The sequence below is a fragment of the Arvicanthis niloticus genome, chromosome 30 (assembly GCF_011762505.2).
Source record: "Arvicanthis niloticus isolate mArvNil1 chromosome 30, mArvNil1.pat.X, whole genome shotgun sequence".
In the NCBI taxonomy this organism is placed as follows: domain Eukaryota; kingdom Metazoa; phylum Chordata; class Mammalia; order Rodentia; family Muridae; genus Arvicanthis; species Arvicanthis niloticus.
Window position 1 is genome coordinate 8,043,692 of NC_133438.1, and position 26,586 is coordinate 8,070,277.

General features: G+C 35.8%; 1 protein-coding gene across 1 annotated transcript; it reads right to left on the reverse strand.

The window, feature by feature from the left end:
- Positions 1 to 11,235: 11,235 nt before the first annotated feature.
- LOC143440673 (vomeronasal type-2 receptor 116-like) lies at positions 11,236 to 25,284 on the reverse strand. Its single transcript, XM_076927455.1, has 6 exons — positions 25,088 to 25,284; positions 23,871 to 24,162; positions 22,668 to 23,474; positions 21,132 to 21,359; positions 13,924 to 14,047; positions 11,236 to 12,155 (listed from the first exon to the last, which is right to left on the reverse strand). The coding sequence occupies exons 1-6, from the start codon at positions 25,282 to 25,284 to the stop codon at positions 11,236 to 11,238; spliced, it is 2,568 nt and encodes an 855-aa protein (XP_076783570.1).
- Positions 25,285 to 26,586: the final 1,302 nt, after the last annotated feature.

Here is a 26,586-nt window from a genome sequence, read left to right on the forward strand (position 1 = left end):
TTGGGTTACTCTGGGTGATATTTTCTAGTCCCACACATTTGCATAGGAACTTCATGAAGTCATTGATTTAATAGCAAGGTAGCACTCCATTGAGTAAATGTACCCCACTTTCTGTATTCATTCTTTTGTTGAAGGATGTCTGTGTTCTTTCCAGCTTCTGCCTATTATAAATATGGCTGCTATGAACATAGTATTGCATGTGTCCTTTTTATCTGTTATAGCATCTTTTGTATATATGCCCAGGAGTGGTATAGGTCTGTCATCATTTAGTACTATGTCCAGTTTTCTGAGGAACTACCAGACTGATTCCCACAGTGGTGGTACCAGCATGCACTTCTACCAACAATGGAGGTGTGTTTCTCTTTCTTCACATCCTTGCCAGAATCTGCTGTCACCTGAGTTATTGATATTAGCCATTCTGACTGTTATGAGAGGGAATCTCAGGATAAAAATTTCACCAGAGAACTCCTGAACCTGGAAAAAAAAACTTCAACAAAGCTGCAGGATATAAAATTAATTCAAACAAATAGATTTCCTGTATTCAAAGTATAAACAGACTGACAAAGAAATTAGGGAAATGACAACATTCACAATAGTCACAAATAATATAAAATAGCTTGGTGTAACTCTAATCAACTAACTGAAAGATCTGTATGACAACAACTTCGAGTCTCTGAAGAAAGCATGTAATCAAAGATCTCTGAAGATGAACAAATCACCAGTGCTCATAGTTTGGCAGGATTAACACAGTAAAAATGGCCATCTTTGCAACAGTAATCTACAGATTCAATGCAATCCCCATCAAAATTCCAACTCAATTTTTTAGAGTTTGAAAGAGCAATTTGCAAATTCATTTTGAATAACAAGAACCCCAGGAGAGTGAAAACTATTCTCAACAAAATTAGACATTCTTGGGAAATAAACATCACTGACTTCAAGATGCATTACAGAGCAATAATGATAAAGACTGTATGATATTGGTACATAAACAGGCAGGTAGATCAAAGAATCAGAACTGAACTCACAGAAATGAACTTACACTCCTAGGGTCACTTGCTTTTGACAAAGAAGCTACATCCATCTAGCAGAAAAAGTACTGCATTTTTAACAAATGGTGTTGGTTCAACTGGAGGTAAGCATGTAGAAGAATGCAAATTGATATGTTCTTATCTCCATGTAAAAAGGTCAAGTCCAAGTGAATCAAGGACTTCCACATAAAACCAGATACACTGAAACAAATAGGTGAGAAAGTAGGGAAGAGCTTTGGATACATGGGTATAAAACTTCCTGAACAGAACATCAATGTCTTATGCTCTAAAATCAAGAATCAACAAAAGGGACCTCATAAACTTGCAAAGCTTCTATAAGGCAAAGGACACTGTCAATAGGACAAAACAGCAACCAACAGATTGGGAAAAGTACTTTACCAGCCCTCTACCTGATAGAAGGCTACTATCCAGAATATACAAAGAACTCAACAAGTTATACTCCAGACAACCAATTAAACTTATTCAAAGTATGGTACAGAGAAAAACCATGAATTCTCAACTGAGGAATAGTGAATGTCTGAGAAACACCTAAAGTAATGTTCAATGTCTCAGTTATCAGGGAAATGCAAATTAGATTTTTCTAATGGACAGTTACTGACACATTGATGATCTCCATGGTTCTTTAGAGACTGTCTAGACATTGTTTGTCAGTGTTCTATCTATCTTTGGTGACTTGGGCAGTTTTATTTTGTTTGAAAGTCCTACACCTCATGCTCACATGCAAAGCCATTCTACTTTGTGTCACTGTTGCTATAATTAAGAGTTAATATGCTTAAAATGTCTTATTTGTTTTTCAACTTTCTTTTGTTCTTTCAATCATTTTTTACTTTAGAAGTTAGAAAAAACTACATAATTTTTCTTTAATTTTCTTGAATACTTCCCATATGCACTCCACATCTCTCTCTCTACCTCTCTTTCTTTCTCTTTCACTCTCTCTCTCTTGTTCTCACTTTAGTTCTCTTTCTCTGTTTCTTTTTATCTCTTAAATGTATGAGTAGTTGATTGTTTGTATTTAACTATTGATCTATATATATATTGTCTGAAAACACATTTTCAATAAAAGTTGTAAATTTTCCAAGTAAATCTACAACTAGATCTCTGGTTCTTGATTCACCAAAGTTTTCATATGAATTATTAAGTATTTCATACAGCTAAGGTAGTGATCAAACATTCCTTAACCATATATGTATTTGAATGTTAATGAGAGTTTCACATGCATATATATGCATATAAATTTATATACATGTATTTGATATGACTTCTAGCTGCCATGTAGGTTTTGAAAAGTGAAGTAAGGTCCTCTTGAAGAACAGTCAGTCTTCTTAACTTCCTTTGCTTTGAAGTCATTTGTCTTTCAAGATTTATCTTCTAGATTCTTGTATTTTTGTATGACTGTGCAGAATATGTTGAGCTATTAAAGCGAACTCTAGGAAGAGAATGTAAATTTCTAAAAATTGTGTGTGTGTGAGTGTGTTTGTGTGTGTGTGTGTGTGTGTGTGTGTGTGTGTATTGAAATATTTGTCTGTTTCCCTCACAGCCAGGGACCTGTGCATCTTCCAGTTTGCAACAGTTTATGGAGCAGAGCTTCTGCTCTGGATCCAAACCCTCACAGAACACACTCCATTTGTAGCTCAACTCCCAAGGTATTCTGAAGCATCCAGGATCACAGAACACATCAGCTGAAGCTTGACTCCGCAGGCTTTCTTGCACATCCAGGTGCTGGAAATCAAGCTTAGTTTTTCAACAAGAAGGGCATGTGTTGTTAAATGCTAAGACATCTTAGTATTTCCAAAAGAACAGTATAAAAATCAAAATAAAAATACAATTTCACAAATGTTGTTTCAGATCATATACTGTATGAGTTTTTTTTTGTGTGAGTACATGTGTGAAGAAATATTAGTGGAAAAGATTAAGAATGACTAGAGAAGAAGTTAACATTCACTTACTAGAGTTTACTTCAGTGGTCCCACATTTTCAGAACAGTCATATAAAGATGCAATTATGCAGACAACACACTTTGAGGTACAAGTGAGTTCTAATGAAGGACACTTAAGGAAACTGGCTATTCATTGAGAGGATCTGAGTTCAGTTCCCAGCATCCACATGGCAGCTAAAAATTATCTCAATACTAGGTATTATGATTCAAATCGTCACTGTTGACTCTGTAGTGCCTACATGCATATTATTAAAGAATTTTAAGGAGGAAAGTTAATAAAATATTTATTTATTTTTTTTTATTAGATCTTTCATTTACACTTCAGATGCCATCCCCTTTCCCCATTCCCCCCCTTAGAAAACCCCTATCCCATGCCCCCTTTTCCTTTTTGCATTTATACATTTTTAAAAAAATGTTAATCATAGGCTTTATAAGTTTGGTATTGTTCAATCAGAGGTGTAACCCACTACCCAACCTATATCTACTATCTTTGACTGGTGGAGATACATGAACATCTGCTTCCCTGTCTCCTCCCTTTATCTCTCTTTCATCACCTAGCTTCTCCTCCCCTTCTTCTTCTCCTCTTCTTACTCCTTTTCTTCCTCTCAGTACTCCTCCCACCTTAGCTCCTCCTACACATCACCCTTCCTGTTAAAAGGAAACTTTTCTCTCAAAATACAATTAGAGCATAATTATGCCAATTTGTACCAGTGAGGTACAAGATAGTCCTAATACCCAGTCCATCCTTTTGTTGACCTACGAGCACCTCAGTCATCTCTCCTAACTAAAACATTTAGTTCTGAACATGGCTTTAGGATGAATGCCAGCTGAAGACCATACACTCAGATGTTTTCTCTCAAGGTAAATAGCTATAAGTTTTCAACTCTGTCAGAAATCCAGAATGACTGACTTGACTATAATTGTGGGAAGCACAAAGCATAGCTTCTAAAACTTAGCCAATTTATAGAGACCTCTGAACACCTGGACACTCGCTCTACTTCAAAACGTTGGAGCATCTGTTCTTCTGCCTTCTGGCCCAGGATCATCTGACAGACCTTAGTGCTGCAGAATTATTAAGGCTGATTACTCTGTCTAGGGAGATATAATCAGTCGACTATTCTGCAAGTGTGTCCTTTTCTGTACAGTAATTTGTCTGTAGAAGGAAAGTGGCAATTCTTGCCTAGTGGCTGTCTCACCACAACTGGAGTAACTCCAAGGATGCTCAATTTCTTCTTAGAATTTAACATAGGAAGCTGTCCGGAGCAGACAGGTCTCTAATGAAAATGAACATTAATACTGAAATGTTTGTCATGTCAATTCTAAGGATTTCTGATGTTTTGAAAACCAGCTATCCATGTAAGGTAATCTGGACTGTTGCCTGTTAACTCCACTCAGCTATTTCTAAATAAAACATAGAGAACACCCTTATAATAAACTCCAAGCCATGAATTTGCTATAGTCCCTTAACTCACAGGCTGACCATCTCAAATCAGTTAAAAAAGTTAAAGAAGGACTGGGTCTAAATTTGTATTCCTAAGTGTGTTATACTGGTACAATGCCTATGAGAGTAACAATATTCATCTCACTCTTATATCACTAAGAAGCTCATGCCAATGAAAACCTTAAAATTTGTAAACAAAGTAAATTGGTGCCATTTAAGAATTTATATCTTCATCTTGATATTAATTATACAGATTTCTACTAATAGGTTATGGCTATGCAATAAACCCTAGCTAATCCTCTCTATTCCGACAAAACCACTACTTTTCCCTAGAGAGACAGCCCAACATTTACCACCTTAGTCCCCATGCCCAGGGAATAGGGGCGCTGACTCATCATTAGCTTCTTCAAGCTGATTATGGGTGTTGAGATATTAGAAGAGGAGTGGGGGGGAGAGCAAATTGATAATCCTCTGATGCTGTGTCTTCGCTGCCTCCAGAAGGAATTCATGGACCTCAGAGGTTTGAGCAGGTCTGCCCAGCTTGCTTGTTGAGTAGATAAACCAAGGCTGATCATTCTGCAATATACAATTCTCAAAACAAATTTTAGTATCAAGATAGTTTTTTTTTTTTTAGAAGAGGGCTGACATTTTATTAAGAATGTTGGTTCTAACCGCTTTTCTATTTTTCCCCTCTTTTATTGGATATAATATTTACATTTCAAATTTTATCCCCTTACCATATTTCCCCCACCACCCAGGAACCCCTTATCCCATCCCCCCTCCTCCTGCCTCTATGGAGATGTTTACCCACCTACCCCCAGCCTCCCTCCCCACCCTCAGATTCCCCCCCCTCAGTGCTCAGCCTTCAGGGTACTAATTATCTTGTCTCCCACCTATGCCCAACAGGGCCATCCTCCCCTACATATACAGCTGGAGTCATGTGTCTCTCCCTATGTGCTCCTAGGCTGGTGGTTTAGACCCTGGGGAGCTCTGGCTGGTTGGTATTGTTGCTTTCCTCACGGGACCACCAGCGCTTACGGTTCACGGTTCCTTCAATTTACTCTCTAACTCCTCCATTGGGAACTTTGATCAGATTAATGGATAGCTGTGGGTATCTGTCTCTGGGTATGTCCGACTCTGAGAGACCTCTAAGGAGACAGCCTTATCCAGCTGCTGTCAGCTTTCCCATCCTGACATCCCTATCAGCGTCTATTTTTGGTGACTGCTTATGGAATGAATACCCAGACGCAATGGTCTCCCTACAACCCCCCCTTCAGATTCTGACCCACACTTTGTCTCCATATTTGCTCCCTTGGTTATTTAGTTACTCCTCCTAAGAAAGACCTAGGTATCCTCACTTGTTCTTTCTTCTTCATGAGCTTCATGTCGTCTGGTAGTTGAATCTTTGTTGTTTCAAATTTTTTGGGCTAATCTCCGCTTATCAGTGAGTAAATACCATGTGTGTTCTTTTGTGATTGGGTTACCTCACTCAGGATGATATTTTCTAGTTCCATCCATTTACCTAAGAATTTCTGAATTCATTATTTTTAATAGCTGAGTAATATTCCATTGTGTAAATGTACCACATTTTTTGTATCCATTCCTCTGTTGAAGGGCATCTGGGTTCTTTCCAGCTTCTGGCTATTATAAATAGGGCTGCTATGAACATAGTGGAGCATATGTCTTTGTTATTTGTTGAGGCATTTTCTGGGTATATACCCAGAAGTGGTATAGCTGGGTCCTCAGGTAGTGCTATGTCCAATTTTCTGAGGAACCGCCAGACTGACTTCCAAAGTGGTTGTACCAGCTTGCAACCCCAACAACAATGCAGGAGTGTTCCTCTTTCTTCACATCCTCGCCAGCATCTACTATCACCTGAGTTTTGATCTTAGCCATTCTGACTGGTGTGAGGTAGAATGTCAGTGTTGTTTTATTTTGAATATCCCTGATGACTAAGGATGTTGAGCATTTCTTGAGGTGTTTCTCAGCCATTCGAGTTTCCTCAGTTGAGAATTCTTTGTTTAGCTCTGTACCCCATTTTTAATGGGGTTATTTTGTTGTTTGGCATCTAATTTCTTGAGTTCTTTGTAAATATTCGATATTAGCCCCCTATCAGATGTAGAATTGGTAATGATCTTTTCCCAATCTGTTGGTTGCCGTTTTGTCTTGTTGACAGTGTCCTTTGCCTTACAGAAGCTTTGCAATTTGATGAGGTCCCATTCGTCGATTCTTGATCTTAGAGCATAAGCCATTGGTGTTCTGTTCAGGAACTTTTCCCCTGTGCCTAGGTATTCGAGGGTCTTCCCCAACTTCTCTTCTAATATTTTCAGTGTACCTGGCTTTATGTGAAGGTCCTTTATCCACTTGGAATTGAGCTTTGTGCAAGGGGATAAGAATGGATTAATTTGCATTCTTCTACATGTTGACCTCCAGTTGAGCCAGCACCACTTGTTGAAAATGCTGTCCTTTTTCCACTGGATGAATTTAGCTCCCTTGTCAAATATCAAGTGACCATAGGTATGCGGGTTCATTTCTGGGTCTTCAATTCCGTTCCATTGATCGTCCTTTCTGTCTCTGTACCAATACCAAGCAGTTTTTATCACTACTGCTCTGTAGTACAGTTTGAGGTCCGGAATGGTGATTCCCCCAGAGGTTCTTTTATGGTTGAGAATAGTTCTCGCTATCCTAGGTTTTTTGTTATTCCAAATGAATTTGTAAATTGCTCTTTCTATCTGTATGAAGAATTGATTTGGAATTTTGATGGGTATTGCATTGAATCTATAGATTGCTTTTGGCAGGATAGCCATTTTTACTAAATTAATCCTGCCAATCCAGGAGCATGGGAGATCTTTCCATCTTCTGAGATCTTCTTCAATTTCTTTCTTCAGAGACTTGAAGTTCTTGTCATACAGATCTTTCACTTGCTTGGTTAGATTCACTCCAAGATAATTTATTTTATTCGTGGCTATTGTGAAGGGTGTCATTTCCCTGATTTCTTTCTCTGCCTGTTTATCCTTTGAGTAGAGGAAGGCTACTGATTTGTTTGAGTTGATTTTATATCCAGCCACATTGCTAAAGTTGTTTATCAGGTTTAGGAGTTCTCTGGTGGAAGTTTTAGGTTCACTTAAGTATACTATCATATCATCTGCAAATAGTGAAATTTTGACTTCTTCCTTTCCTATCTGTATTCCTTTGACTTCCTTTTGTTGTCTAATTGCTCTAGCTAAGACTTCCAGTATTATATTGAATAGGTAAGGTGAGAGTGGGCAGCCTTGCCTAGTCCCTGATCTTAGTGGGATTGCTAATAAAATATTTTTACAAAAGATTTACTATTTATAACCTAGGACCAGGGATATTTAAACAATAAATTCTTCATTACTGATAGTTCCTATATAATATAGAAATATTGTAACCAATGTTTTATTTCAGAGTAATGTGGCAAATGCAGAGAGTGTTGATGGCCAGAGTTGCACAGGGCCATGCAGGAGGAGGGACAAATAGACTTAGAACTCATGGAATATGGCCTACAAGTTAGCACAAATACAATCAGTACATCTTGGTTAAGGCAAGGTCCCAAGGAATGTGTCCTGAAGATTTCAGGCTGTTATGGAATTCTGCTCTGGTTAATCTCACCATTTCCCTCTTAATCTCAGAGTTGGATGAATGCTCAAAATGGGCTTCCAACACATCAGTGGGCAGTATCTCTGGCACTAACAATAATCTTGCTTAATCTTTTTCAGGCATTGCTTCTGGAGCCCAGGAATGATCCAATCACCACTAAAGGAAAGAACTTAGAGATGTAGATTGTCACCAATAGTCACCACACTTAGAAAGCATTTGGAAAACTAAACTTGTTACTAAAGCCAGTTATAAATGATTCTGCTACTGGCTCTGGTGTAAAAAATCTAAGGGAACAATATGAAGTTCAGAAAGGCATATATTTTTCAGTAAATCCAGGGATTTAAAAGGTCTCAGGACAAGAAAAATGGCAGCACTGTCTGATGTAACTCTAACAGGGACTGACTAGTGATGATTGATTTCTCATACCCATTTTACCCTCAGGTTTCTGATATGATTTAATACGAATTGCTGATTCTTAGCATTCAAAGCATTTGAAGTAAGTATGATTGATTTTTACATAAATTTAAAGGTTTTTTATCTTTTAAGGTTATTTTTAAAGATAACACAATTGACAGCAATATCTGGCTAGGATAAAGAGCAAGAGAAGTACTCCTCCATTTCTGGTGGGATTTTAAACTGGTAGAACCACTCTCAAAATCAATCTGGTTGTTCTTCAGAAAACTGGAAATAGTTCTACCTAAAGGCCTAGCTGTACCACTCTTGGGCACATAGCCAAAAGAAAATCGAGTATACTATAAGGACACATGTGTCACCCTGTTCATAGAAGACTTATTCATAATACTTACAGAAACTGGAAACCACACAGATGTCTCTCAATGGAAGAATGGCTACAGAACTTTTGGTTCAATTACAAAATGTAATACCATTCAGCTATTAAAAACCAAGACATGGGTGTGACATTTGCCAGAAAATGTATGGAACTAGAAAACATGCTGAGCAAGGTAACCCAGACCTAATTGGACATACATGGTATAAACTCACTTAAAAGTACATATTATCAGAATATAAAGAAGCTCCATGATACAACTCACAGGCCATATGAAGTTTAAGAAGAAGGAAAGCCCAAGTCAGCATACTTCAATCCTACTTAGAAAGGGAAACAAAACCATTATGGGAGACAGCAGTGTGAGACTGAAGAGCTTGTGTGAGACATTGGAGGGAGAGTGGAAAAGGGAAACAGGATCAGATATGTGGGAAAATAGGACAGAATCCCAGAGGGCAGGGAGAATGAACAGAAATATGAAGCTGGGGAACATGTATGCAAAGGGTGGTGGGACTTCTAGAAAGTCCCATATATCTGAGATGTGAGAGCCTTTCAGAACTCAATTTGAATGAGCTTAGCCAAAATGCCCAACAATGTGGAGATGGAACCTGAGTAGACTGCCTCTAGTAATTAGACAGGGTTTCCAGGGGTGGAATGGGGCCACACATCCATCTTCAAATTTTTTGACCCATAATTGTTTCATGTCTAAAGAAAATGCATGGGCAAAAAAGGAGCAGAGACTGAAGGAAAGGCCTAGTGTATATATATATAAGTTGAGTGTTCTTATGTAAAGTATATGAAAATAAACTGAGTCTCCTTTAACCATATCTGATATTTCTCTGTAGGTTCCAATTCTCCCACATTAGGAGAACATTAAAAAGCAGACATCCACTTCAAAGTTTATACAACATTCTCCATACCTTTTCAAATTTTATGTAATGTTACTTGTGTGTGTGTGTATCTCATTATGTTCATAAATAGCTTAAGGTAAATATGGAGCCCAAAAGAGAGCATCTGGTTTTTTGTAGCTCTTGTTACAGGTGTTTGGTAACAACAGATGTTGGGTTTCTATAAGAATCAGTTTCTCTACCAGAGCAGGTCAGAATTATATCTGAGACATCAGTTTATCTTCAGATATACCCTAACAACCTGTTGATAAAATTATTCCTCTATCCTCTAGGCTCATAGATGAACTCCTCTAAATACTAGAGTGGATCAAGATTCTATTATCTCCTTCTTTCAAAGAAGAAGATTGCTTAAGAAAGTTAAGGAGGTTACTCCAGTTGTGGTGAGACAGCCACTAGGCAAGAATTGCCACTTTCCTTCTACAGACAAATTATTGTCCATAAAAGGACACACTTGCAGAATAGTTGACTGATTATATCTGCCTAGACAGAGTAATCAGCCCTTAATAATTCTGCAGCACTAAGGTCTGTCAGATGATCCTGGGCCAGAAGGCAGAACAGATGCTCCAACGTTTTGAAGTAGAGCAAGTGTCCAGGTGTTCAGAGGTCTCTATAAATTGGCTAAGTTTTAGAAACTACGATTTGTGCTTCCCACAATTATAGTTAACTCAGTCATTCTGGATTTCTGATGGGGTTGAAAACATATATCTATTTACCTTAAGAGAAAAGATTTGAGTGGATGGTCGTCAGCTGACATTCATCCTAAAGCCAGGTTCAGAACTAAATGTTTTAGTTAGAATAGATGACAGAGGAGCTGGTTAGTCAACAAAAGGATGGACTGGGTATTAGGAGTATCCTGTACCTCACTGGTGCAAATTGGCATAATTATGCTTTAATTGTATTTTGAGAGAAAAGTTTCATTTTAACAGGAAGGGTGATGTGTAGGAGGAGTTAAGGTAGGAGGAGTACTGAGAGGAAGAAAAGGAGTAAGAAGAGGAGAAGAAGAAGGAGAGGAGAAGCTAGGTGATAAAAGAGAGAAAGAGGGGAGAGACAGGGAGGCAGATATTCATGTATCTCCACCAGTCAAAGATAGTTGTTATATCTAGGTTGGTCAGTGGGTTACACCTCTGATTGAACAATATCAAACTTATAAAGCCTATGATTAACATTATTTTTAAAAAAAAATGTATAAATGCAAAAAGGAAAAGGGGGCATGGGATAGGGGTTTCCTAAGGGGGGTGGGGGGGAATGGGGAGAGGGGATGCCATCTGAAGTGTAAATAAAATATCTAATAAAAAATAAAAAAATAAAATTTCTTCTAAAAAGAAAAAAAAAAGAAAGTTAAGGAGGATTATAGGAGACAATTGGAATGCAAGTAGACATGGTTTTGTTAGGCAATATCATTAGAGCAAATATTGAGAGTCATTCCAAAACCAGATAGAGATGGCAATATAACACAATATATGGTGATTACAAACCAATTATATATTTTTCAGAATTTATGAAATCAGAGAATGGGAAGATGACTTCACCCTAATCACTTCAAAAGTATTTTGGTCTGGTCTAAACAATATTATGTAACATTTGGGAACAAAGATGCAGCCCAGCATCCCTGCACTGGAAGCCAAAGTGGAGAAAATTTCCACAGCCACCATGATCTTGCCTTTGGTGCTGTGGTAAACAGGAATGAAAGTGACCCAGACACTACAGAACACCAGCATGCTGAATGTTATGGATTTGGCTTCATTAAAGGTACCAGGAAGTTTTCTGGAAAAGAAAGCCAGAGTGAAGCTCCCAAAGGCCAAGAAAGCCAAGTATCCCAGTACACAGTAAAAGGCATTGACTGAACCCTTGTGGCAAACAATGATGATGTGGCCATGCTCAGATTGTGCATCAATATCCACAGAAGGAGGAGAAGTTCCCAGCCATACTGCACATACAATCACTTGAATTAGAGTACAGATGGGAATGATGTAGTTAGATACCCGTGAAACAAGAAAGTACTTCATCATTCTTCGTGAGGCTGTGACTTTGAATGCCAGAATGACAGTAATTGTTTTGGCCAACACTGTGGAAACAGAAACAGTAAATACAATTCCAAATGTGAATTGTTGCAGGATGCAGGTGGCTGAGTTTGGGTGGCCAATGAAGAGCAAGGGGCAGAGGAAACAAAAGATGAGTGAGATAAGCAAGATGTAGGTGAGAGTGCGATTATTGGCCTTAACAATGGGAGTACTGTGGTGCTTTACAATGACCCCAAGAACTACAATGGTGAATGCAGAGAAGCACAAGGAGATTAAGGAAAGTGCCATCCCCAGTGGTTCTTCATAGCTCAGAAATACAACAGCTTTAGCAATGCAGTGATTCTTCTCTGTGTTAGCATATTGGTCTTCTGGACACTGGACACAGAAATCCACATCTAATGGAGAAATGAAGGTATTGTTAGCTCAGCTTTAGCAACTTTATTGACAGTATATGACATTTAAGTATATAGAAGTATTGCAATACATGAGTCTGTGTGCTGAGAATGCATTAAAGGTGCTACCTGAAATGCATGAGAATGCATTCACTGCTACATGAAATAATTGGTTTCATTTTATAATGTTGATCATCCTTGGGATAAGTAAAGCATTTTTTCTATTGTACTATATGTTTGTGATCATATATTATAGGTATATATATTCATGAGCATGTTTACATGTAAAATAACAGAAGGTATAATTAACTTGAGAATGATTGGGTTTATATAGGGCAAGCATAAGTGTGAGAATGAGACCTGAAATTCATACAAACATAATGTTGTTTGTAACTTCAAAAATAATTTTAAAAATCATTCCATTTTGTCCTCTTATGATTGTAGCAACACCATATCCCTAGACCGTTTCATAAAAAGGCTGTAAATCTATTACTGAAGGTAAAAAGCTTCATAATTTCTACCTTTTTGTGTAGAGAAAATCTGATTGCCAATCCACTTGGTCATTGAATGACTGCAATAAAGTATAATGTTCTTCCAAGATTAGAAATATTTTACATGGAACAATGGATTTGTGAAGAGCCATTATTGTTTTATTTGTTTAAGGTCTTAGGAATTTATCTTGGTTGATAGCAGAATGTATTGCTCTTGGAGAATACTTGAGTTTGGTTCACAGCACCAAGGTCATGTGCCCCAAAATAGTCTTGTTAAATTATTTTGTGTATGATTAATGTAGTACTGAATGAATATTACAAAGTAATATGTAGGAGTTGGTTGCCTCCTACTATTTCATGAGTTCTGATGATAAGTCTACAACATCATTTTGGGAGAGGATTCAACTGCTAAAGCATCTTACTTCCAATAAATGTCTTATGATGTCAATTCAATTATATAGCTTGGCAACAAAAGGACCAGAAAAAACAACATGCCTGCCATTTGTATTTATTTCATCCTGACTAAATTTTTTTTTGACTAACATGGTCTATGCTAGTGCCAATGATATTTGAAATCTTTGGCTAATTTTTTTTAGGACAAAGCAATTTTAATATTTTTTCTTGTGGTAAATTTTAACAAGGCATTATATATAATAGTAATGAGTAGAAGACCCCTCATGTTTTCAGATAATGTGCCAAAATTGATCTACAGTTTTCTAAATTTGAAGTAACATTGAATTTTTTAAAAATAATGTTTTTATTATGCAAAAATCCTCTAAGAGATGGAAATACTCACTTGAATATCTGATAATTTTACAAGTTATTGTTAGCTCTCTTCATTCATCTTACAAAGGATTCAGATTTGTTTACCCATACATGTATGTCTTATTTATGCATAGGCATATGTAAGTGCACAGATATCAAGGCAAAATAAATAAATGCTTTAAAAATTCATGACATGAATCTTTAAATGACATGACATATTAGACAGCATTAAATACTAGAAAAGATATTATCTAGAGTACACTGACAGTGAAGATTTCTTACCAAACGATTTTCTTGAGAATATGCTATCTATTATTATTTTTCAAGGTTTTAAAGATATAGGTAAATTTTTTGTCCTTTATAAAGATATTTTAAATTATTGTATTTCTATAATGACTAACTTTGGACTAAGATATATTTTATTTTTAAATTCAATTTTATACCACTTCTGCATTCCAACATGAGAGCAAGATGATAATACATTTGAAGAAATTATTCCAGCAGGATATACTCACTTGTCTCATTAGAAATTTTATTGTCTGGACAGGGTTTGCAATGAAAACAGCATGTTGCCATTCTTTCCTTCACAGATTTTCTAAATCCAGGACCACAATCAACACTGCACACAGAAGTAGGAATCTAAGGGAAAGTAGACATGCTGCTAATAAGACTTTTACTTACAGCTTACATAATTATATGGTAGTATGTAATGTTACTAAACTAATTTTATATGCACCAACAAAATTACCAGATTTTATCTATTGCATTGTACTATGACAGACATCATTATATGGAATAATTGAGGAAAAGTTGATTTGTTTCTGAATTCCTAGAAATTAAGGAAGGAAAGCTGTTAACATTGTTTGTGAAGCAGTACAGAGATTACAAGATGGTTACTCTAGTTAATTATTATCACCTAGACAAATAATACAGTATAGAGGCACAGAGAATCCTATTGAATTGAGAAATTATCTCTGTCAGATTATCCTGTCATCATATATGTGAGGCATATGTTAAAATGTTAATTGATGTAGGAATCCCCAACCCATTGTGAGCAGTGTTGTTTGTAGCCAGTGGTACATTAGAAAACAAGCAGAACAGGCCAGTATGCAGAGTTTTTTAGTAACTACATTTCACTCACATTATCTAGATCCCTACCTCTTCCCCTGAAAGTCACCCTTGAGTCAAATCAGTATTTTTCTCCTCACTTTGCTTATAGTTACTGTTTAATAGTTTCAACATAGTAGCAAATTAGAAGTAAAGGGAATAAAATAACAGAGGGAAATACGGCCTCAAATATCAGATAACCAAAATAACCACAAGAACATTAGAACAGTAAACCTCAACAAACTAAGTGAAATCAGAAAACACAAGGAAGATATGGATTGCTTAAAGTTAATTCACGTATTTCTGAAATAAAGAAAATCTTGAGTTTACAAGGAATCCCATAATAAGGATATATATGTTGCATTTGAATTTTCCTGCTATATGCATGCTGAAATTGTGTCCCATGTTTTGTTAGGTTCCTATTGCCATCACAGAGTCTATTATCCACAGATTCATTTCATGTTCTCTAGACATATGGTTAACTACAACTCTTTCTTTTTATTTCTTTGTTGAAAAAAGGTCTCTCTTTAGAGTATTTCTAGAACTCAGCTAGCTTTACAGATCAGGGCACACAATTTTTCTTTGTTTACTGTATTTGTTTTTTGTTATTCATTTTAACACTAACTAAATTTTAAAGACTATTTTTAGGACACATTAAGAACATGGGTTCCTTGTTCTTATTCTACTCATTTCATTTAATGTAGAGTATCCATTTCCACCTGGTTTTGAGCAGAATCAATGCAAATGTCTGACTTGCCAAAAATGCAGAGAGATTCTCCTAATTCATAATTCAAAGAATATAGATTAAAGTTGTTTGCCACTACAAAAACTTGGTCTCATTTCTGATTTTACTGAAAATTATAGGATTCTCTTGTCCATGTGGCACCATATCACTTACAGGTTTGACGTAGAAATCTGCATTATTGCAACATGTGTTTTTCTAGATTGTCAGAGGTTCTTTTTGTCTTTTTTAACATTCATATAGTTCTATTTTTTAGTTTATTTGTGTGATGTTTTACATGTAACTGACATGCTTGACATGCATATGATTAATCACAATTGCATTAATGGAATAAAGTCATTTGGGTGCAGAGGCTGATTTATTACTTGTGCTGTTGACAACTATTGGTAGATATTTAGTCAAGAATTATTTCAGGCGTATCTTTAAGATCAATGATGTAGTAATTTTTTTTTCTTCTGTTCTATTTCACTATGTTGCTACCCCTCACATTTTTCTAAATTTTTACTTCTTTAAAATACATTTCAGATTTTATCCCCTCACCCCATTCCCCCCACCACACAGGAACCCCTTATCCCATCCCTTCTCCTGCCTCCACAAGAGTGTGCCCCCACCTACCCTCAACCCCTGCTCCCTTCTTCAAATTCCTCCCTGCTCGGTGTTCAGCCTTCATGAGACCAGGGATCTCCTCTCACACCCATTCCCAACAAGGCCATCCTCTCCTAAGTATACAACTGAAGTCATGGGTGCTTCCCTTTGTGCTTCCAGGCTGGTGGTTTAGACCCTAGGGAGCTCTGTTTGGCTGGCACTGTTGCTCTCCTCTTGTTTCTTCTGTTCTATTTCACTATATTGCTCCCCCTCCCATTTTTAAAGATGTGCTCAATTCATATATATAAGGGAATATTTTTTATTCCCCAAGGAGACCATAATAAGATGTCTAATTTTTGTTGTTAATCATTTTCTTTGTTTATATTTCAAATGTTATGCCCCTTCCCAGTCTCCTCTTTCTAAACCCTGCTCCTCATCTGCCTCCCCTTTCCCTATAAGAGAGTACTCCCCCATCTATCATCCCTCTCCCACCTAAACCCTTTATCATTTCCCTTTCCTAGAGCATTAAGCCTCTGCAGTACAAACAATTAAAATGTCAATTTTAAATAAAATATTTGTTTCCATAGTGGCCATATTGATGTGAGTGGACTATGATATTACCTTTAGCCATGGTGCCTTTTAGGTAATTACTACTGGCAAGGTCCTAATCAGGCCTGTAGACCTATGGCATCCAGAGTCTTTGCTGATATTTGTGGTTTGTTAACCACATCATCTCTACAGTTATATAGCACCATTAATTTCACAGTGTACATGTCTAGACTTGAGGTCCTTCAACCAATGCTATCTACATTGGTATCAATGAACTGTGATACCACCAAAGGCTAAGGGGAATGCCCATAGACTGGGTTGTTACCTTAAATCATGTTGCGGTCAATTGCTTCTGCTGTCACCTGGAGCCATACTGATCTGAGTGAACTTTACTGCCACAAGAGACAAGGGGGATATCAGGATCCATGCTACTTCTGATGGCTATGTCTGATCCACAATCCTACTACACCAGTGTCTATGTTCATTTTTGTGGCACATGTTATAACTGAAGAATTGGGAATTCTCATGATCTGGACAGCAGCATGAAACCATGATGATATGCATTGACTGTACTGAGCAGGAGGGCCTTGTCTGTGTCTGTGGCCCTGATGCATTTAGGATCCAGGATTTTGTCTCTGATAACACTATAATCTATGTAGAAACCCATTGTCTTTGCTCCTGATGCTCTAAAAATGATAGGAAATGATTTTTCATTGATTTAACTGATTGTAAAAATATAGATGCAGAGGAGCCATGAGAAAGTTTTTTTGTAAAAACTCCTACTAACATCCCCACCCCTACCATTTTCGTACCATCCAGGAAAGAGAAGCAGCATAAACAGGGAGGGAAAAAGAATGCTTTAAATATATGGTAAAGAATCTAATGTTAGCTAGCCACAGTTTTGAAATTCCAGAGGGACGTTGGGAGGGAACAACTAAGTTCTCCTTTTAGGGAAGGAACTCAGATTTTTGCTGTGCTCTAGTGGGTTCATAAATATCAGAACATGGACTTTCTCACTTAATTTATTGAAGGATGCTGTCCTGACAAGGCAGACATAAAAGAACTGGGAATTGAGAATGATCAGGCTGCAGTATGTGAAAGTCTGAAAGAATCAAAAAAAATTATGGTAGAAAATACACCAAACTCATCATAGATAATATTTGATTAGAGACAACAAGCACTAACACTCAATTACTACTAATATTATTTGCTAATGTTGTTTAGTTGTTGTTATTTTAATATGTGACACATTTTTAGCATCTGTTCTGTCAAATATTTGAATTTTTTATATAATGTTATTTTGACCTCTTGTGTTCATCTTTTGTTATATACAGTAGAGTTCTTTTAAAGTTCTTCATAGTGCTTATTTATCAGTTATTAGTTATTATAATTATGTTCATCCTGAAAATTTTTTGTCTTCTTTTGTTAGAAAAAAAGAGACTCAAAGGATATAGTAACTAGATTGGCTATTATATTTCTTTATTTTTGAAAGACATACTTTTTATACTTCTCATTTAAGAATGTTCATTGTATACTAAAATCATCAAAAAAAAACCCCATAAGTAGAGAAGATAGTACAAGATTAAAATGATGTATTTCCCTGAAAAGGGAAAATACCATAGACATCATTGGTGAATGGGGCTATACACCAAAAGGAGTGGGAATTAGGATGAGAATACATGGAAATGATAGAAGGTGGGTAGAGTTTGTGATATTTGGAGAGACTATTAGTATAGGGGTGTCATGTCTGAGTTGAATAAGAAAGCTGAGGCAATAGAAACTCCCAGAAATATATAAGGGTAACTTTAGATAAATCTCCTAGGAAAGGGGGATAGGGAGCTATAATATCCATCGCCATGCACCAGGCAAGTTCTCCAGGGCAGGAAATGAGATAACCTTTGTCTTATACTTTATTCTACTTAAAGATGTTTGGGAGTAAAGACTGAGCAGAGGAAGATGGAATAGTTAACAAATTCTGGGTCCAGCTTGAGAGACATCCCATAAGAAAATGATTACCCCCAATGCTGGCAATAATATTCTGTTATACTTGAAGTCAAGAGTCTAACATATCATGATGAGAGAGGCATCACTCAGGAACAGCAGATGTGGAGATCCACACCCAAAGAATAGGTTGAGCTCCTGAAATCCTGAGCAATAGGAGAAAGAAGGAATATAGGAGCAAGACACATCAAGGAAACCAGAAGAAAACCTACATAATCAAACAATCGTCAGCCATAAGGGCTCACAGACACTGAACCAACCTCCATGAGTAGTGCATGGGGTACTGACCTAGGCACTCTAAACAGTTGTTTCTTGTTGTTGTTGTTGGTTGTTGTTTTGTTTTGTTCTACCACTGTGCAGCTTGTTGTTTATCTGGGACTCTGAGCAATACCAGGTTATGTGTCTTACTCTGTTGCCCTTCTCTGGGATACTTAACCCCTAATGGACTGCCTCACCTGACTCCAATAAGAGAACACAACTCTGTGCACAGTTGTTGTACAAGATCATGATTTTACATGTTCATATCCAATCTGGGGGAGTGGTTTGAAGGCCCCTCTTTTCTGAAGAAGGAAAGAATATTAGATAGAAAAGATAGGAGAAGGAGTAGGATCAGAGGAGTGTCTGTAAATGTTTATCAGTATATAAATTGAATTGATGAATTAATGTATTAACTACATTTAAAAATGATTAAAGCTGGTAGGACCTACTGTTATTCAGAGCGAGACTTTCTGTGGATCAGGTTCTCTCCTGCAGCCTTCATATCTGATCATTGTTCCATAGTAAATTTTAAGAAAAATTTGTGAAGGACTATTTCATTTCAAAAGCTGAGTATTTGCTACTTCGAAGTTGTTATTAATATGCTTCTAAGAGACAGATGTCTACCCTTCCCACGTTATTTTGTATATGTGCAGTTGGAATATAATTGATAGACAAATGATACCTAAGGTGTGTCCAGATTTATATTGTTCCCATTGGTTTTAAATTTGAACCTTTAATCATACTTTCTTGTTCTCCTATGAGTTTCATGTTTTCCTTGTTCTTTTATTTTTGTCATAGTTTGAAATGTCTACAGATTATGCCTTTTTCTTCATGTCTGGCCATACTCTCCTCAACGTGGAGCATACCTCTTGTGAGATATTTATTTGGTTTATCTTGTTTTTTCTTTAAATATGTGTGTGTTTGAAATTCTTTTATCATTTTATAATTTACCAGAAACACTTTGTAATTTCCACACTCAGTGTCTCATTATATTAAAGTTTTCACAATTTCATTTTATTGTATTATCCAAGCAGTAACTACTGCCCCCTTTGGTTTTCTTGTTTCTTTTTTGTTTTGTTTTTTTTTTTTATTCTTATAAACATTCTCTGACTAATTGTTTAGTATATCTCTGAACATACATTCACTTAAATCTATTCTAATGTTTAGAATATTTCCTTGATATTTTCACATTTTCATTTCTTAGATTCCCTATTAGGATTATAATATATACAAGTAGAACACTGTTTGCATTTTTAAAAATCTATATTGTTCCAGTGAATATGTTTATAAGGTTCATATTATGCCTGGTTACAACACACTTTAGTCTTCAGTTCTATCCTCTAAACGGATACTCAATTGTATAACTTCATTTTCAGTGTTTATATTTTTTCCTTAAAGATGGCATTCTTAATCACATTGAGGAAGAATAGTAACTTTAAATTTCATACTATCAGAGCAAACTGAAGTATTACTTCAAAAGAAACAGGGCAGTTTGAATATGACACATTAGAACTAATCACATCAGAATTCATACCTATTCTGTACACAGCAAGCATATGAGATATTTAAGTTTCAAACTGCCTCAAAAGCAAATTTTTATTACTACCAATATCTCAACATATAGAGAGGGCAACTATGCACAAAATACTTTGTTTAAATGACATATGCAAGAATGAATGGGGCCAGAGATGTTTTCTTTAATGAGCATTATTTTTTAAAAGTTATGATTCAGGCATGAAAATATGGCCGAGTTCTCAAGAACAAATGTTACTCATGAAGAGGACCCATGTTTGATTTCTAACACTCACTGAGTTGGTTGAAGGTCTTGCAAATGCTCTGAGATTTAAATAACTCTTCACTTATCCATATATACTACACACGCAGGTGTTGCACAGATATACATGCAGACAAAACACACATACAAAGAACAACAGAAAAAACAAGAAAAAAGATATGCCTACATCATATACTATCTGAATTTATTATAAAATCTCAATTTACGGTTAGCCAGATTTTTTTTGAAATTTAGGACTAATGGTTAAACAGGCTTACAAATTATATAATAAAAAATGGTGACTTGGTTATGCTGAATTTACCCTGTCCTTACAAAGAACCAGAGTCTTTAAACATCCTTGTAAAAAGATCATTGTAAGATTGAAAATAACTATGTAGTGTTAATAATGGGGCTATTAGAATATTGCTCATTTTACTGGAAATAATATAAAAGTGTTGTCTAAAATACTTAAGTTAATATTAAAGGCATGAAACAGTTTCTGATATGATACAAATACATTGTATGCATGTTGAAAATTCTCATTGAATTACTAAAAATCACCTAAAACATAAAAAAATAAACATATTATAGGATGCTAATAATTAGTCTCTCACATAACAATCAATTCCATTTCACAAGTCTCAAGGAAGGATTGTTGCACACGATTGACAGTGTAATTTAAATTAGTACAATTAGGCTGAACTCACCTGTGTACTTTCTGTTACCCACTCTATCATATCTTCAGATAAATGTATCTGTTGACCATTTGAAAAATATGAACTAAACATTCCTATTTTAACTTTAAGTCCAAGACCCTGTGGGAAATTCCAAATGTAGAAAATGTCATACTCATCCTTCAGTTTGACTCTTTGGTTCATATTCACTCTGTCTCCAACAGGATTGGTGAAGGGGGTCTTCCTCAGAATGGAACACAGCTAAAATACAGGCAATATACTATAGTAGATACTCTTTATCTTAAAGTAAGAAAATATATTCATATTTATTTTAAAGGCAAATTTATTGGCAAGATGCAAGTGAAATTTTTCAATGAAAGTAAAGTGATGTACAAAATTATGATGTTCTTTTAATTTTAGTTCTCTAAGACCAGATTACCAAGCATGCATGTAGACAGCAAATATGTATTTGCAATATGAAACATTCAGACACATAAAATGGAGTGAATTTTGTTTATGTAGAGAACACACATATTAGAACTACACACTTATTTACACAAATATACACCTATATTCCCAAACACACATGTGAAAATACAGTTACACACCCACAGACAAAATATGCATCTAAATATCAAACAGACACAAATATACATAAAACATACTCAGGTACACACTCACAGAAACTCACACAGAGGAATATTCTTAGGTAGACACAGACATGTACTGACACCCATACAGTGTTACACTGCTACAGGAAAAATCTATAATCCCAAATGTAAACAAACAGGCAAAAAATTGAAAGAACAGAAACAAAACACACAGGCATATTCATTGATAATTATGCATAGGAATATACATATTGACAAAATACAGCATGCAGAAAAAAAATGAAAACAGACAAACTGGTATTAACAGCCATAGACAGATAGATAGACAGAAGGGAAAACTACTTTTAAATTACCCATCAATCTCTCTCTCTATCTCTACATACTTCCCACTATATCTGTATCTGTATCATATATACCTACATATAGGTATAGATATTAAGACAGATATAAAGAAACACAGAAACATACAAGTAAGCAGTAAGAAATATACTTTCACACACATGATCACAAATGAATGTAATGAACTTAATTCTATCACTACTTTTTGTGTAAGTACTCTCACAGCATGAAGTAATTCTACAGCATAGATTAGAAATAGCAAGTTTGGGATCTCTAATAAAGCTATCCCCTTTACTGATAAGAAGATAATTTTGAATTAACAAACAAGAACTCATTATTGAGTGGACTCTTATAGATGGACTCTATGTTTTCCATATTATAATATGTATGATGATATTCAGGTAATCTGTGTCAAAATTACAGACTATATTCAAACATTGTGACTTCTAATCCAGTCCCTTAATATTAGACTTTTTATACTAATATCTGAATTTACTTTCTCTGTAAAAGTATTTGTATTTTGGAAAAATTTTCTAGTATACTTTTTTTGGGCATTTTACAGTCTTTTAAAACTATGTCATTGATAACTATAAGCATCATCTAACAGTAGAAGCACTACCTTTTTGCACCTATAGTTGTTTTCTGTGAACATGTCATTGGGCAGAGTATCAAACTGTTGAAAAGTCATCTTATGGAGTGCATGAGCAAAAGCATACACAGCATTGTATATGTCATAACTCCATTCAGTGAAGGCCATGTCAAAAGTATGCATCTTTAGCCATTCTGAAGAGTAATTGTATGAGCAATTTTTCAGTGTCTTACACATAGAAGCTTCACAGTTTGAGTGCATCCATTCCAGCTTTACCAGAAATTCATCTGAGTATTTTAAAGGGTTCAATGTCTGGACAAAATTTTTAAAACCAGAAATCTCACTGTGGTGTTGTCCAAAAGCAAAAGTCCCATATAAGTTATCAAATGTGAAGTCTTTCTTACTAGGAATAGCAGCCCATTTTGAGGTGGTGAGCCATATTCTATGTATGCCTTGAGATTCCCACATTCTAAAGCTCACAGCTAAAGTACTGTCTGTGTCACCATAAATGATAACAACATTTGTTGATGATGTCATGATTTGGTTGTAATACATCTCAGCTCTTGACATGTATAAATGCATATTGACTGGAATCATGTTGATAAAGGCAAAGCAGACTGTACTTTTTTCCATCTCTTCTCCCAAATAAGAGAGAAATTGGATACCTTGATCATTGTCTGAGACAGCCAAGCCTACCCAGTTCCAACTGAAATGAATTATGAAGGAGACCAGAGCAAGGGCTAGAGCTCTATCATCAGAGGACATCTGATATAGATGAGGAAATTTTTCATTATCACTCAAGACAGGATGAAACGGTCCATAAGTAACATGAAGAAACTAGAACACAGGTAGAAGCATGAGGTACAATGAATTCCTAGAACTTGATAACACATTTTTCTGCACATTCTAGAAATTTCATCTATCTTTTATTCCCTCCTTCATCTCTATTTGATATAAGGAAATGTGGAGCTCCATCATGTCTCTGAATAGTACTCAGGATCTACATAAGAAGCCCCAGGCCTAGGAAGGTCATGCTGGCACTAACAAATATATGATTTCATGATTGAATTTCCATCCTGCTTCCAATACTCTCTCTCTCTCTCTCTCTCTCTCTCTCTCTCTCTCTCTCTCTCTCTCTCTCACACACACACACACACACACACACACACACACAAACACAAACACACAGAGACAGAGAGACAGAGTGAGAGACAGAAAACTGAGAAGCCTTACCTGCTGAGATATAAAGTTGTTTAGGATTACATGAAGTTTAAGAGTTGTTGCCAATCTTAGTTCTGTAACTGCCATTGGACACTGGTTGAGTTCTTTACACGTATAATTAGGGCGAGCATCATCCATTTTTAAACTCCTATGAATGAGATTATTTAACTGGGATTCCCAATTACAAGTGTCTTCAGAGAATGCAAAAACTAGAGAGATATTTGGCAAAAGATCAGGGTTCCTGTTGATTTCATATATGGAAAAGGCCAAAGCCAGGGCATATTTGTGGTTTTCAGTATGTGTTCTGCAAAAGGTTACAGTGTTTATAATTGAAAGATATTTACAGATATAATTTGCAATCTAAAAAATGGACAATTCTGCACTGGATTGTACTGTGCCACCCTGTAAAGATCAAAATAATCTGTGCAATGTGGTTGAGATGACAAAGGAAGCTGTAAGTTCATAAAACCTTGAACTTTTCATGCAATGTCATCTTTCATAATTGAGATGTCACCACTCTTAGTAATTATATCACTTTTCAATGAATGCAATGTATCACTTCAGGTCCACACTTTGCTTCTAAGAAAGAGTAAAGAACGTGACATTTTAAGACCTTAAACTCAAGTGAAGTTTTATAGATCAAAATATGAAGCTCCCAGGGGACAGATATCTTAGTTAAATTTTTGTTGCATCCTCAGTACATAAACAGCCACAACATAGAGAAAATTTAAGAAAATAACTGATATCTATATGAAAGCTCCACACAGCCAAGTGTGTCTGGAACATTAATGTCCCCAGCACATGCACTAGAAACTACACTCTGATAAAAGGACCATCACCTGACTTTATGGCCATTTGCATAAATGGATAAAGTCATAGAAAATTTATAAGGATCTTATGATAAGATACTATTGGATACTGTGGCCAGGAAACTGTCTAGGACAAAGGTTTACATGGTAGATAAAGGTCCATGTTTGCTTAGCTTATAGCCCTGTAATTGTGAGGCTGAAAGAATTAAACATACTCTGTGCAAAAAAAATTATATATTACCACTTTAAAAAAATTAAAGTGGTAATATATAATTAAGACTCTAATATAATTTTTAGCTATTTCTTTTTTGCAGGTTCAAATAAAGTACAAACATCTCAAGCTTTGCTTTGCTCTTCATCCTCAGTAGTGTTGGAAAATATACGTGATGACTTATACCTGGAAAACATGAAAGCACTTACTGGATATTCGAAATATGACTGAAATACTCTTTCTCCACAGGCCGTCTTACTGGTAAAATAAAGAAGGTACAACCTGTATCCAGGTTTGCATCATTGTCTTCATCCTGCTTCATTCTCCAAAAGCACCTGGGATTAATAAAATTAGCCTCAAGAAGTGGAATGTTCAGGAGCAAGAAAAATAAAACCATGGTGTACATATTTTTCCTGCTCTGAATTTGGGCAATATGGATTATGAAGTGCCAAACATATCAGAAAATCAAACAGGTACCAATATATCACCATGTACTATTTTCAAAGTTGTCCAGGGAGATGCTACATATGTAATCATATTTCCTATTTTAGAGGAGTTTCATCACCCCTGGAGGAATCATTGACACCATCTCCTGGGAAGCCTCATCTGAAGTCCACAGTGCATGCAAAAAAGTGGTTGATAAATATATATGATAATTTTATAGCTAGGTAAATGACATCACACATGTTTGTGGAAATTATAGTCTCTGGAAAGATTCCGCTTTGTGAAAATTTTTCCCAGGAATGGCTCAAAATCTGTTTATGTAAACACCTTAAATAATGTCAATGGATTTTGTTATATGATCTACAATGAGACATGCATTAATGGTTCAAGTAGGATTTGTGAGATATGAGGTCATGGTTACATACTGGCCATTGTGTCACAATTCCACAGAGAGTGAAAAGCAGCATCATGTTTAAAGCATTTTTTTATCCACTGAAAATGCAGTATGAACAGTGCTACAGCACTGACAAGCACAGAATATCTAATACTTACATTGTCTTGAGAGTTAAAAATTATGACAAACATAGAAATGTCCTGAATCCTGCTGTATCCAAAACTATCCAGATCAAAACAGAATCACAATGTACTTGCATATATTTTCATTTTTATTAAACTCATCATTTATAATAATTTTAAATACATTAATAATACTCTCCTATATAGTTAGAATTTCATTTTCTTTGGTTCAATGCTATGAATTCATATGCTATGAATGTTGATATGAATTTTTCAATTTTAACTATTTTTTTATTTACATTCCATTCAACAAGCTCCTTCTATATCCTCTTGCATTTTAAATATTCAACAGGATTCAGAAAAAATGCTAAATTTGTGTGCTCATTTCATTTTTATTGGATATCTTATTTACATTTCAGATGCCATCCCCTTTCCCCATTTCCCCTCCCTAGAAAACCCCTATACCATACCCCCTTTTCCTTTTTGCTTTTATACAATTTTTTAAAAATGTTAATCAAAGGCTTTATAAGTTTGCCAATGCTCAATCAGAAGTGTAAACCAACAACCAACCTAGATATATCAACTATCTTTAACTGGTGGAGACACGTGAACATCTGCCTCCATGCCCCCCATCTCTTACTCTCTCTTTTTCTCTCTCATCAACTAGCTTCTCCTCTCCTTCTTCTCCTCTTCTCCCTATTCCTTCTCTTCCTCTCAGTACTCCTACCACCTTAGCTCCTCCTACATA

Coding starts and splice junctions, on each gene's coding strand:
- LOC143440673 (XM_076927455.1), bottom strand. CDS start 25,284: ATGTACACCATGGTTTTATTTTTCTTGCTCCTGAACATTCCACTTCTT. Junction 23,475..23,870: donor ACAACTTTATATCTCAGCAG/GTAAGGCTTCTC, acceptor CCTGTGTTCTAG/TTTCTTCATGTTACTTATGG. Junction 21,360..22,667: donor ACAACTATAGGTGCAAAAAG/GTAGTGCTTCTA, acceptor CCTGTATTTTAG/CTGTGTTCCATTCTGAGGAA.